This window comes from Halyomorpha halys, unplaced genomic scaffold (assembly GCF_000696795.3).
Source record: "Halyomorpha halys isolate HHAL.00 unplaced genomic scaffold, Hhal_1.1 Scaffold1448.1, whole genome shotgun sequence".
Taxonomy (NCBI): domain Eukaryota; kingdom Metazoa; phylum Arthropoda; class Insecta; order Hemiptera; family Pentatomidae; genus Halyomorpha; species Halyomorpha halys.
Genome location: NW_027114477.1, coordinates 219,378 through 232,520, shown reverse-complemented (window position 1 = coordinate 232,520; position 13,143 = coordinate 219,378). Strand labels below are relative to the sequence as shown.

Sequence of the window (13,143 nt, the reverse complement as noted above, 5' to 3'; positions counted from 1 at the left end):
ATGAGTAATGAGTTCATAAACTGACCCAAAGAAAGCTTTTCTGAGGTATGTCTTAAATGTCTCCTATCACCCTGTCATATAGCTCTATCCCCTTTGGGTGAATTTGAATAGTGTTCACCTCCCTCCCTACCCCCTCCCCACTAATAATCACTGAACACAATAAGATCCTATGATAGAATTTGAGGAAAAACTTGTGCTATTAGGGAGGTGGGAAGTCTCACTATTTCCTTTCAGTAAATTTTTTACCATCGAGAACATTAAATATTTCTAATCATTTCTCTCAAGAGGATTTTGTCAATGTTTATTTTTTAATTATTAAGGAAATTAATGTATCTTCTATGTTCACAACCATGGAATACATTTACCCCACATTAACCATAAATTTTAATTTTTATTATATAAAACTGAGGGTGGAAACTGAATGGTAAGTGACTGGACCCTCAAATCAATCGTTTTCCTTAAGTTACAACAGTCTGTAACAACTCAATTGTATTTGGGTAGCCTAACTTGGAAAAAAATCATTTTTCTCTGATTTAGCTTTTGAATCTTTTACCGTAATATATTAACATTGGAAGGAGATATTTGACCGTATGAAGTAGATCGTAGGAAGATAGTCCAGGTGGCAGTCAATAAAGGTATCAAAATAGTAAAAAGAAAACTATTGTTAACCAACAATAAATAAGGACAACAACAACAAGGAGTTATCATTATTTTTTACAATAATATATTAACATTATATATAAAATAAATTAAAAAAAAAATATTGCATATTAGCTTTTTTTCTGCTTAAAATTCTGGTTTCTGTTTTTTTTTAATTCAATATTCTATCAATAATTCAATTTTTTTCTAGTATTCACCTCCTATGATTTTTGATTGCGAGTTGCATTCCGATGATAAGAATATGAATGATCCATTAATATCAAGCTGTGAGAGCTTACTGGTTCGTACACTCACGGATCAAGGGGTCTGTTACACTTTCAACATGTTTGATCCTCAAGAAATATTCAAGGATCATGTGTAAGTGTATTAAACTACTCATGATTGCCTTTATTTTAAGAACCTGCTGGTCTTTATCTTTATTATTTTTCAAGTTAACTACTTGTAAATATGTACCAATCAATGTGTTTTATGGAGAAATAAAATAAGTTTGGAAGATCTTTATTCCATCTCCTTTCTAAATATTATTGTGTATCTGCTATGTATTGTGTTGACAGTCCTTGAATCAATTGATTTGACATGACATCAAGTCAATTGAGGAATAATTCATATAGAGATGTGGTAATTGTAATTATGGCGTTTTTAATTATTTTTATAAGTTCTTGTTACTGATATATTGGGAAATAGTGCTAATGAATCTATGGATTTTTGATTGAGATTGCAGCAGTTTCATTAACTAGTTTTTTTTTTTACCATGAAGAAGGCCTACAAATTAGACCGAAATGTCTGTATACATTAAAACAGTTTATGTATCTTAATCAATTTTCTGAGTATATTAATTTTTTGCCAACTAATTAAACTTTTCTGTGCATATATAGATGATCACTTTTGCTTAAGAATTCCTCACTTTATTTTCAGTTTTAATCTAGTACTTTACATTAATAAGCTTCTTATTTTTCTAGCATTAAGTGATTTTGCTGTGTGAAGTGTACCTTTTTGGACAATAATGCATGTTCATCGTTTTCTATTTTTACATTTGTGAAATATCTATCAATATCATTTTTTTTTCTTCTGTTGGCACTACAGACCGTGGAAATCTTTGGCCATAAATTGACTAGGGATTCATGATGAAGTTGTACAGGACAGAGTCATGGGTCATATGTCCTAGGCCTGGTCTGTGAATTGCCTCTAGGAAGCTAACGGCCTCAAATCTGAGAGGGTCTTCCGGTATGAAGCAGCCCAATATATATATATATTTAAAAAAAATTTTTTTTCGGTTTGCTTAACGGACCTTGTAGATCTTCTGTACGAACCAGCCTTCTCCATGCCTGTCTGGGCTACTGCTTTCCTGTTTGCTACATGCAACACTTTTGGATCATTTGTACCTGATTTTGTCAAACTCACCAACTTCCCAGAGGTCTGTCTACCGAATCATAGGCTACTTTGAAATTGACTAATAAGGTGTGCACAACCTGATCTACTTCGCATCGTTCTTCTAGTATCTGCTTTAGGATGAAGGTATAGTATGCTCTTTCTCCCCTTGAACCCTACTTGGGATTCACCTGTTATATTCTTATAATACCGAGTTATCCGAATTAGCAGGATACTGGTCATTATCTTGTAGGCCACGGGGAGGGCTAGTTCTATGTGTTTGCTGCACTGATACCTGGAGCCCATCTTTTGGATAGGACAGATTAAGTCTGTATTCTGAACCTCTGATATTCTTTCATCCTCCCATATTTTCTGAATTAGTTCTAACAGCTTGGCTCTTTGAGTCAATGATCTCTTCATTCATCAATCTTTGATCAGCTCCGGTGGTAGGCTGTCTATTCCTAGGGCTATCTTTCTTTTGAGCCTGTTGATAACTATTTCAACATCTTGAATATACGGTTTTAGTTGTGGTGTGAAGGTCCTCAGCATGATCCATGTCCTCGGCATTTGTGTGCTCTCCTGGATTCAGAAGTTCCTGGAAATGTCATATATATATTTTCAACATGGCATCAGTTTGTTAGTTAACTATTTTTAAAAGAAAAAAAAAGAATTTGTATTACCATTTATTTATCAAATAAACATTAAAATAAAATTTGAATATTAACATTCAGTTTATTAAAATTTTTACTAATGTTTGTAGGAACTTTGGTTATAATTTAGCTAATAACAATAATTGTTTAAAAAACAGAGTTTAACTTGAAAGATGGAGGTTCTGATCAATGATTTATGTTTTATTTCTAATTCATATCAGATCATATTTTTTTATTATATATTTCCAGAATAACCAGCCATGAGCATCATGGTAAACCTTCAGAATGGAACCTAGAAACCGGTTTTGCTCTAAAAGCCCCAAGGTTTGATAATAATGCCTCAGACAGCATCAAGACAGGACCTTTTCCAAAGAGGGCTAAGAATGCTGTAATACTGAACATCTTTCATGAGATCGACACATTGCCAGGGTATTGTGCCACAAAGTCTGATGGTTTCAAGGTAAGTGCATGAATGCTTACATAGAGATACAAGATACATTTTTATCACAGTTATAAGTTATATATGCTACTATTATATATAATCCTTTTTAATTAATTAAATAGTTGAAGAAATATTTGAAAGTTTTAATAGATATAATATATTATTAATAATAATAAATGGTGATTGTTTTATTTTCTATAATTGAGGCACTTAGTTGTAAAACACAGTAATTGAGAAAATGGAAACTTTTACAGTATTAATTCTGAAAACTACTATATTTTAGTTTAAACCTGCAGTCACTCATCCTAACTTAATACCAACATTATTCTTTTAATAAAACAAATTTCTTTAAAAAATTTACAAAATCAACCTTAAATAACTCAGTGATACCAAAAACTTCAATTCATGATAAATATCAGACACCATATTTTGCAATTGAGTGCCTCAATTATTAGATACAGGATCAAGAATTTAATGTATACTGATTTACATGTTTTACGCTATGTTATATTTTCTGACTGCTAAAGACATAGTTACTACTTCACTATAAAAAATTTTGAATCCTTGAGCTATCAAAATTTTTGATGCAGGCATATTTTTATAGGGTTATGAAATAGGAACAGATTTTGGTAGGAAACAGATTTTTCTGAAGTTTCAATTTGGGAGAACTTTCAAACCAGATAACTCCGAAAAAACACTAAAGAATTAATTTCTCCTGTTCTGTATAGGCAACGAACAACATATTTGGATCCACCTTTTATAGTTTAAGTGAGAAGGGCAATAAATGTCTTAATGAGGTGTAGATGGTTGACCATAGATTAATAAGTGGGGAAGATGGTCGGTGAGGGGGGGGGGAGGGGTGTGCTTAGCAAAAAAACATAAATAAAGAAAATTATTTATTCTAGCCGATGTTTCGACCTGATTTTCAGGTCTTCATCAGGGAGCTTTAGCAGAGATTCTGGTTAAACAGTATAGCCAGAATTTGGCTAATCACGAATAAATAATTTTTTGTTTAATTATTTTTTGCTGACCACAGCCCCTGACCATCTTCTCTTCTCAATAAATGTCTTAATGGGGGGATCATGCATCTTAGCACTGGGGGAGGAGGGGAACTGGATTTTATTATTATCAGATTTTATAAAATTCTATTACAAGCACTGAAATTTTTTTTCAATTTTATCAAAAGTTTACATTGAATATTTCACAAAATTATTTAATAACATGAGTTTTATTATATTGAAGTTTTATGTAGTCTTCTGAACACAACTTATGTTAACTTTGCTTCTTGAACATACCAAATTGATTAATTTGATTTTATTAATGAAAATATTAAGATGATTCTATTTACTTATTTATTTTGTAATTTTGTTTTAAAATGATTGTTTATAGATTATATTGCATAGCCCACATGAATTGCCAATGGTGGGGTTCAGAGAAAGTCCTTGGATTCCATTGCAGGTTTATTATTTTTCTTATTTCTTCTTGTTAGTTATATGAGAGTACTCAAGTGTCACTTCAACTGGCGAGTGGACGTCTTCTCACTTATACATAATGTTTTATTGTGGTGTATTACAGCCTGCACTATGATTATTATTGTTTTGATCAAATTCTTTTCAGTTGAAATGGAGCTTAAATCACATAAATAAAAATCACTCTATGGTGTCTGGTTGTAATGTATAACTGACAACAATGGTCGACCAATTTATAGTTGTGTATTACTGAGTGTACATCCATCCACAATGTTGCATGACAGTTGTGAGCTAGTGCCATTATTATCTATGTGTGTGTATATACATATACACACATACACATTACTATTTATAATGTAAAACTTAAGTGTTTTGTCTTATTACTTACTAAAGGCTCAAAATTAGAATTTTCAAACATTCCTTATCAAAGTAGGCAGAACTGACTTTTCCTCTTGGCATGAAGCTACTAAGTTAATCTATTGATGTTATGACTTCATTAATTGAGCCACTCAGTCATAAAACATGATATCTAACGTTATTTGTGAATTGAAATTTTTAGTGCCACTGAATTATCTAGAACTGATACCATATACTTTTGAAATTTTTTAAAAGGGAAATTTGAAGTTTTAAAAGAATAAGGTTGATATTTTTATAATAATGACTCTTGGTTGATTAACAAACATTTAAAAAATTTTCATGTTTCAGTAACCATGTTGACGGAGTGCCTCAAAATATGGTTAGAAAAATTACAACATTTAATTATGTTAAATATTTTTCTCTAACTGTCCTAATTTATATTGCTTCCAAAAATCGTATTATATGGAAGTTGTCTATGGTTAACATAATAAATCGTATTTTTGTTGATATTTAATATTAAAAGTTATAATTAATTTGCTTTTATTATTAAAAAAAACTGTAGGTATTATGTATAATTAAGTTATTTGAAACTTTGGTTAAGAATTATTATTAGTTTCATTGAAAATAATTTTTAGAAAATGTTGGCATTTATTCATAAGAAACATGGAAAAAAACTTCTAGCCATAAAAAGGAATTATTATGGTGACATCTGGAGTTCCTAACTTCAAAATAATAATATTCTCAGCACCATTAAAACTGAGGTTAGAATTAAGCTAAGTACTGATTTGAGGGATTGAAAAAATAAATAAGGAATTGGTGAAAATTTGAAAGATTTGAGGAAAGCAAGAAACATAACTCTATTGCATGAATTTCTATTTTGGGATAGAATAGAATGTCGTAACGATTTTGTAAATATCAATAAAAACTGTAATTTTTAACAGTGAATCACGATTGTTATATTCAGAGTTTTCTCTGAATAAAATTTAGTTTTTGAATTTAAAAATTCAGCAAATGGATTAATATAGATTTTATGGTTTTAAAATCAGAAGTTGTGGGCGACAGCAAAATTTCTCAAGGTTGAGAAAGCATATCTGTTAAATTTGTGTTATTGTTTGACAAATGTTAAAAATAAATTTGAATTTCTCTTACAATTCACTTAATAATAATTAAAAATATAGATAGAATAATGATAGTAATCTAAAATTAACAATTTTGAAATTTCTCAAATCTTTTTCCTCTACTTGAGTTTTGATCCTAGGCAGGAGAAATTTTTTTTTTATTAAAAATTATACTGGTTTTAAATTTTATAATATAAGAACATTTGTAAATATCTAATCCTAATTTTTCTGTTAATACTTAGAACGATCCTGGAACAATTGACAAGTATATTGATATTCCAGCTTATGGAAATGTAAGAAACTGATTTTTATAATATACACATATATTATTATTATTTTTTAGTACATCTTTTGTTCTGTTATAAGAGTAATAATGTTATGATAATAGAATGACAACCTGGAAATGTGTCTTGGCTTCCATCATCAATCATCAAACATTTCTGTCATTGGCAGTTGTTGCTAAATTATTTTACTCTACTTTTTTGCCATCAGTTACAATGTAATCTAACCATCTTAATCTTTTAAATTTGTTTTATATTTATAACAAGATTTTCTTTGACAGTAAATTATGTTTTAGTTAATATTATATAAAAAAAAACAAAGAAAAAAAAACATTCAATTTAACCATGAGTGACAGCAAATGGAGTTTATTTTAGGGTGATGTTGGCTGACTAAACATCTTTACAACTTATTTCAATTAACAACAGTTTCAGCATCAACAGTTAGTGAAATCATTTTGATGAGTTTAAAGCTGATATTGTGAACAACAGATTTCTTTAGTTATTCTGATTTTTCCTTAATAATGATTCTATATCACAGATCTTGATAGACGTCCGCTCCCGTAAGATTGTGGCCAGCCAGCACCTCAACATTTACAGCATCAACCAGAGAAGGTGCTTCTTCCCAGGAGAGCGACAACTGGCCTATTTCCGCTACTACTCCTTCAACAACTGCCACCTTGAGTGTCTCACCAATAAGACTCTTGAGATCTGCAAATGCAAGGACTTCTATATGCCAAGTAACATTTTTACCAACGTTAATTGGAATACTGTTACAAGTAGGTTTAATTATAGAATATAATGAAGAAAACTAATAGGATGGAACCAGCAGATTATTGTAGTAATTAGGATTAGCCGAATTGTAGTCTTGGTTTAACAAGATTCTAGCTGTATTTGATGATCTTGGTAATTTAATTTGAATCTAAATATTACCTGTAGATCTTTTGAATGCATTAGAGCTGGCTAACATAGAATGAATGAGTGGACTGTATGATTTAGAACTTAATTGGTAGTATGAGTAATAAAATCAGTTTTAAATTACATTTAATAAAACTAAAAAACTAAAATATAAATGAATTTGACAAGTAAAATGAAAATAAATGAGATGAATAATGGTCAAAATTAATCTAAAATAATTAAATTTTGTTTTTATTGATTTTAATCTTTAAATTTTATTAATTTAATGGGCTAAAAATTATGCTGCTGATTTACTTCCTTAATATTATGGTTGCTCTGCCCACATTCTTTTCTGCTACTCTGCTTGGTCCTTGTAGAACCTTCCTTTGCTCAATTATGCTTGGTTGATTGTCTGATGGAGGACATCAAATGGTCCTAGTGATGAAGATATCATTGAAATACTTTTTATTTTATTTTAACTTTTAAGGAGATCATCCTAAAACACAATGATTTTGATAAACAGTATTTAAAAGTTTCAATTAACTATTAAAGATTTTGCGACACAGACCTACAAATTGTCTTGTACAATATCTTGAAGCAGCAAGCTATTATAGTTTCATAAATTCATGGCCTAGTTGTACCTCTTATTAAAGTTATTTTGATTATCTAATTTTGCAGTTTGAACTTTGTCATTCTATTGTGCATTTTCAAGTACGTGTCCAGGCTGTAAGTGTGAGGACAATCATTATTTAACGGAGTCGTGAAAAAGAAAGCTAGCCCTCATTCGTATGCTTATGAGGTATTTTAAATCTATTTGATTTGTGATAACCTGATGATGTAAAAACTATATTATTTATAACTTTCTGTAACTGTTTTTTTTTGTTGAAGGTATACTTATTTAATAATAATTGGAAAGATTATTTCTGCATAATTTTAATGTATAATCAAAACATCAACATTTGGGAATCAATCAAGAACACTATAACAATTCAGAAAAAATATAATTCCATTACTTAATATTCTGAAAAAAATAATTTACAATTGATTACCTTATTACAATTCACAATATATAAATTAATTATATCAAACTTACATATTATTTTGTTATATACTTATCAAAAATTAAATACATTTTTCATTGATTCTAAAAATGGACATGTAGTCAATACTGATTGACTTTTCAAACAAACTCTTATCACAATCTTAAAATTCATAACTGATACACATTTTTTTGGTGGAATAAACATTTATATAAGGAAATTTTAGGCATAATTACTTCCTACTTAAATAGAATCAAAATATATATTTGGTACAAAAACAATTAACTTAAAGTACAATGCAAGATCTAATAATTAAGTCTATTTTATAATGTGTTGAAGTAAGTGCATAGAGGGTTCTCTTCTTGTAACCTGAGATAATGTTATTCTACCAAATAAATATTTTTGATTTATTTAAGTAGAATACATTTTTATCTAACATTTCCTTATATATATTTTTAATTCACAAAAAAAGTATCAGTTTATGGATTTTAGGAGTATCTATAATACTCCTAAATATGGCTTTTATAACCTTATTTTTGAGATCATTTACAGTTGTCTTCCATATATAGGAGTATTTATAATACTCCTAAATATGGTTTTTATAACCTTATTTTTGAGATCATTTACTGTTGTCTTGCTTTTATCTTTAAGTTTTCCTCAAAAAAGTCTTAACCATTGTTCCATCAATAACCATATGGACGTTACCGACTTACTGGACACATGTATGACCTGGGAGAGAATATTTAATTTTCACTGATGTACCTTTTGGGTTATCCATTAATGGTGTTTGACATAATGGAATTTCGGTTCCAAAAGTTTTTTTTTTTCTTTCCGGGATTTTCGGATACTTTTTGTACGATTTTACGTGATATACGTACACAATGTGCACAGATCCAGTTTTGATGTTTTATGGTCAATTATACATTATACGGTGGAGTGAGATAATTCCAGCACTATACCGATTAATATATAACTTAAAAAATTAGATCCATCTTTATGGGCAGAACTTCATTCTGTTGGTTAACGGTCCACTATGGTGAAATGTTTTTCAATAATAAACATCTGGTCATTCTTTATTTGTGTTTGATTGAGTTTATGTAATAGAAGAAAACTATTGGCTAGTAAAAAAAACAAACAATTTATTATTATACCAACTCATCTACGAATCATTTTTTTGGCATGCGGTTTTCCAATTTTCTTCACTTGTGAAAATTAATACGGAATATTGTTCTTTGTTATAATAATAAGTTAATTTAGGTTCAAGATATTATTAAACAATTTTTTTTTATAATTATTTTTTTTATCCACTTTATGTGATGTTATCTTTTTCTGAATTAAAGGAAAGTTGGCAGATTAATGATCTAATTTAAGGTATTGAATTCGAATATTATATATTATATATATTATAATGTAATAAATTAGCAAATAAAAGTTCAAAAATTTAATACATGTTTTAAAACAATTTCTTATTATACAAAACACTTTTATTGTAATGAAATTATTTTTTTCTCTTTCTACAAATTTATATCAAAAAGATTAAGAAATTTAAAAAAATAAATAAAACCAACTATTAAAAATAAATAGGCCTCAGAGATGATTGTTAAATAGACCACGCGATATTCTTTATGGAAAAACTCATTTAATGCTTTTAATGGATTCTCTACATGTGACTTCTATATGACATATTCAAATTTATTGTCCTATCAACTTGAGAGGATATAGCTGAGGAAATGGTAGGTTCTACCATTATTAACACGCCATCTTCAACGAAAAACTACCTGAAATTACATGCTATTCATTTGAATAGGTATCTCGGTGGTCATGCAATGTATGTAATTCAAAAAGCAATATCGACATTAGGAAATATCTTCTATATTGACAACGATAGCTTACCAGCGATGGCTTCATATAGTATTAAATTAAAGTCATAGAATTCGGTGTTATTAAGTGATCATTGATAAATTACCAAGTAATTTTATAATTAAAAAATTATGTGGAGATGAAAATAAATTTACAAAAACTTGAAGTATATTAGCCATTATTAATTGATTTTAAAAATTCATTAATTTATTTCAAGTTTAAAACCAAGTTTACTTGTCTATTTTCCTTCATTATTCTCTCCGAATTTGACTAATGACATTTTATCAGCCGGTAATGTGGAACTGTTGGAAACATTCATCACCAACTCTAAAAAAGGTCTCTATAGAGCATTGAGGTTTTAACGAAGTTTGAAAGGGAATGGAAGTTCCTTTGAAATCCTATGCGATAGTATTTGCTAAATTAAAAGGAAAATTTCGAGCTAATTAAGTGTTTCCTATGATTTTACTCGGTAAGCAAGATGAATAAAGCCAAAGATACGTAAATATTTGTATTTAATAAAAAAACTTGTTTGAAAATATATTGGAGTGTGGAAAACCTAAACATAATAGGTTTTCAATATAAAAAGTCTTTGCCACTTTGTAATAATTTATTTTGTTTTGAAAGATTGAACAAAAAAAAAAAAAACGGCGCTAATATATTTTCTAGCAATATGAAATTTATGATTTTGGTTGGTGAACTATTTTTTTAAAATTTTAATTATAATTCTTCTCAGATCCCTAGGCTTGCCTTTATTAAACATTTTTAAAAATCTCAATTCTAAATGTAGACTAAGTATATTTAATTAACATCTGTTAACAGACCTTCAGGTTTAATTATTGCCTGATTCAAGTATTCTGATCTGTAAAAGACAAGAGTTTCACATTTACATAAGGTATCCTCAGCCTTTTCTTCGTCCTCTAAGTACAGACGACATGCGATATCTTCAATTATCATTATCTTCTTGAGATGATATTTTTACGAACAATGGCCCGTCGACAATAATGGCAATTCATTTCTTGCCAAGTTTAGATAATGGTTCGCTTCTACCTTTAGATGCATAATAAGAGTTAGTTATATTATTAAGAAATTTACGGTTAATTATTGAAAATAATGTAATGCCGTTGCCCGAGACCGTACTAAGTTAGATCATAAATAAAATTGTGACACAGCAAGGAGAAGAGAAGGAGAAAGATCTAGTGATTAAAACCAATGTGAAATCCCTCCTTGTAATGTTTTTCAGTTGCTAAGTTACTGCAATTACCTTTTATTTTAGAATCAAAACAATGTTATTCTGTAGTTAATGCTACAAAATAAATTGATCATGAGATAAATAGGTCACATTTTTTTTGTTTCTGTATTATTTTCTTCAAACAGTAGAACATTGAATCTTTCAGTATTAGTCAAGTAGCTTATTATCTGGTCGACAAAAAAAAAAAAAAATCAAATGCATGTGGCTGTATGATTGTCATAAAAGAAATTCTCCTCCATTGATTACTAATAATTAAAACGATTTTACTTGTTTAGCTTGGGATCATGATGACTCAAATACATCCAAGATATGTACAGGAGATTATTCTATGAGGTGCATCCACCACGCCTTTGGTAATTAACTAATTTTAATTACTTTTATTTATCTGTTTATATGTAATAATGTAATAATATAATAATGTAAGTTTGGCCTCAGATTTGTGGGATAAGAACAAACAGGAGTGCCAATGCTACCCCACATGCACCACCCTGGAATACGACTCCAAGACGTGGTATAACGTTAGGCCCATAGAGAACGAAAGGTTAGCTATAAAATTAAATTCATTGTCAGGAATACTTTATTAAGTTTTAATTTTAATTTGTTTTAGGGCGAGCCAGAGGATGAACAAGACTGTTATTGTTGTGTACTCAACGGACCCTGATTACATTAAGAGCGAGCGAAGAGCCACCTACAGCCTTGTCGACTTTATAGGTTGCTAAATAACTTCATTTTAAGCCCTCCTCTCACCAGTTATGGTTTTAAATGTGATTATTCCTGTAGCTGTTTAGTATACTCACTTCTGACGCGGTAGATAGCTAACGACGTCATGGTATTTTTTTTTTAACTGATTTTTAAAAGTCGAGAATTTTAGTTTGCATAAAATAAGGAAATTAAAATGGTTTTTCGTTAGTATTATCATAATTTTAGTTCAGAGTTGGATTACTCAATTGAAAATTTATGCGAATTAAACAGCCACTAATTTAAATTATTAAATCCGATTAACGGTAGTGTTTTCCTCATCACGTGGATTTGACTATGGATTGATTTAACGTGCCTGCCTACAGCAGTGGAGACCAACGGGTGGACCATATAGTACAAGAGCCCAAGAGGAGAAAAAAGGCAGTTATCTTACCCCAATTTTTGATTACTTTGATGAAAACTATGTATAATTAATAGTCAAAATTCATGAGTCTGCCAAGTATAGGTAAGGGGAATAAAAAATGGCAGCTCCTTCAAAGCAATAAAAAAAAGTAATTTTTCATTCGGAGCTCTATATCTCAAAAAGTAGGAACAACACAAGAAAACCTAAGAGAACGTCATTTAAAGAAGAGCAAATTTGCTAAAATATGAGCCCTAATAGAGTTAGTTACGTTAAATAGTTTTCGAAATATAACTTTTTAAAAAGCAACATTTCATAAAAATGTATGAGACGTACTGTTGATAAGTAATTAGTGGATTTATTTTGATAAATCTATATCTCAAAAAGCATTTGACGTATAGATGTCTATTAGCACTCAAATTAAAGCTAGTTTAATGAGCTATAAAGTAGTTTATGATGTTTATCTTCTTAGGAGTAATAGTTTACACGAAATTTGCTAAACTAAATTGATTTATAGTTGTTCGGACAAATTTTCATTTGCAAAATTTATATTCATATGTGAATATCATAAAAACTACAACTCCTACGAAGATAAGTGTCATGAACTACTTTATAGTAGTAAGTTAAATTTCCTTCAATTTGAGTGTTGGCAGACT

At 29.4% G+C, this 13,143-nt stretch overlaps 1 protein-coding gene across 1 annotated transcript in view; it reads left to right on the top strand.

Annotated features, from left to right (window-relative positions):
* The window catches only part of LOC106689745 (pickpocket protein 28), a 16,114-nt gene that overhangs the window by 308 nt on the left and 2,663 nt on the right, over positions 1 to 13,143 (top strand). The window contains exons 2-9 of the mRNA XM_067051684.1: positions 851 to 1,017; positions 2,928 to 3,138; positions 4,510 to 4,578; positions 6,307 to 6,357; positions 6,884 to 7,082; positions 11,664 to 11,741; positions 11,824 to 11,929; positions 11,996 to 12,099. Of these exons, the coding sequence (XP_066907785.1) occupies positions 851 to 1,017; positions 2,928 to 3,138; positions 4,510 to 4,578; positions 6,307 to 6,357; positions 6,884 to 7,082; positions 11,664 to 11,741; positions 11,824 to 11,929; positions 11,996 to 12,099 (985 nt within the window). The remainder of the gene's footprint in view (positions 1 to 850; positions 1,018 to 2,927; positions 3,139 to 4,509; positions 4,579 to 6,306; positions 6,358 to 6,883; positions 7,083 to 11,663; positions 11,742 to 11,823; positions 11,930 to 11,995; positions 12,100 to 13,143) is intronic.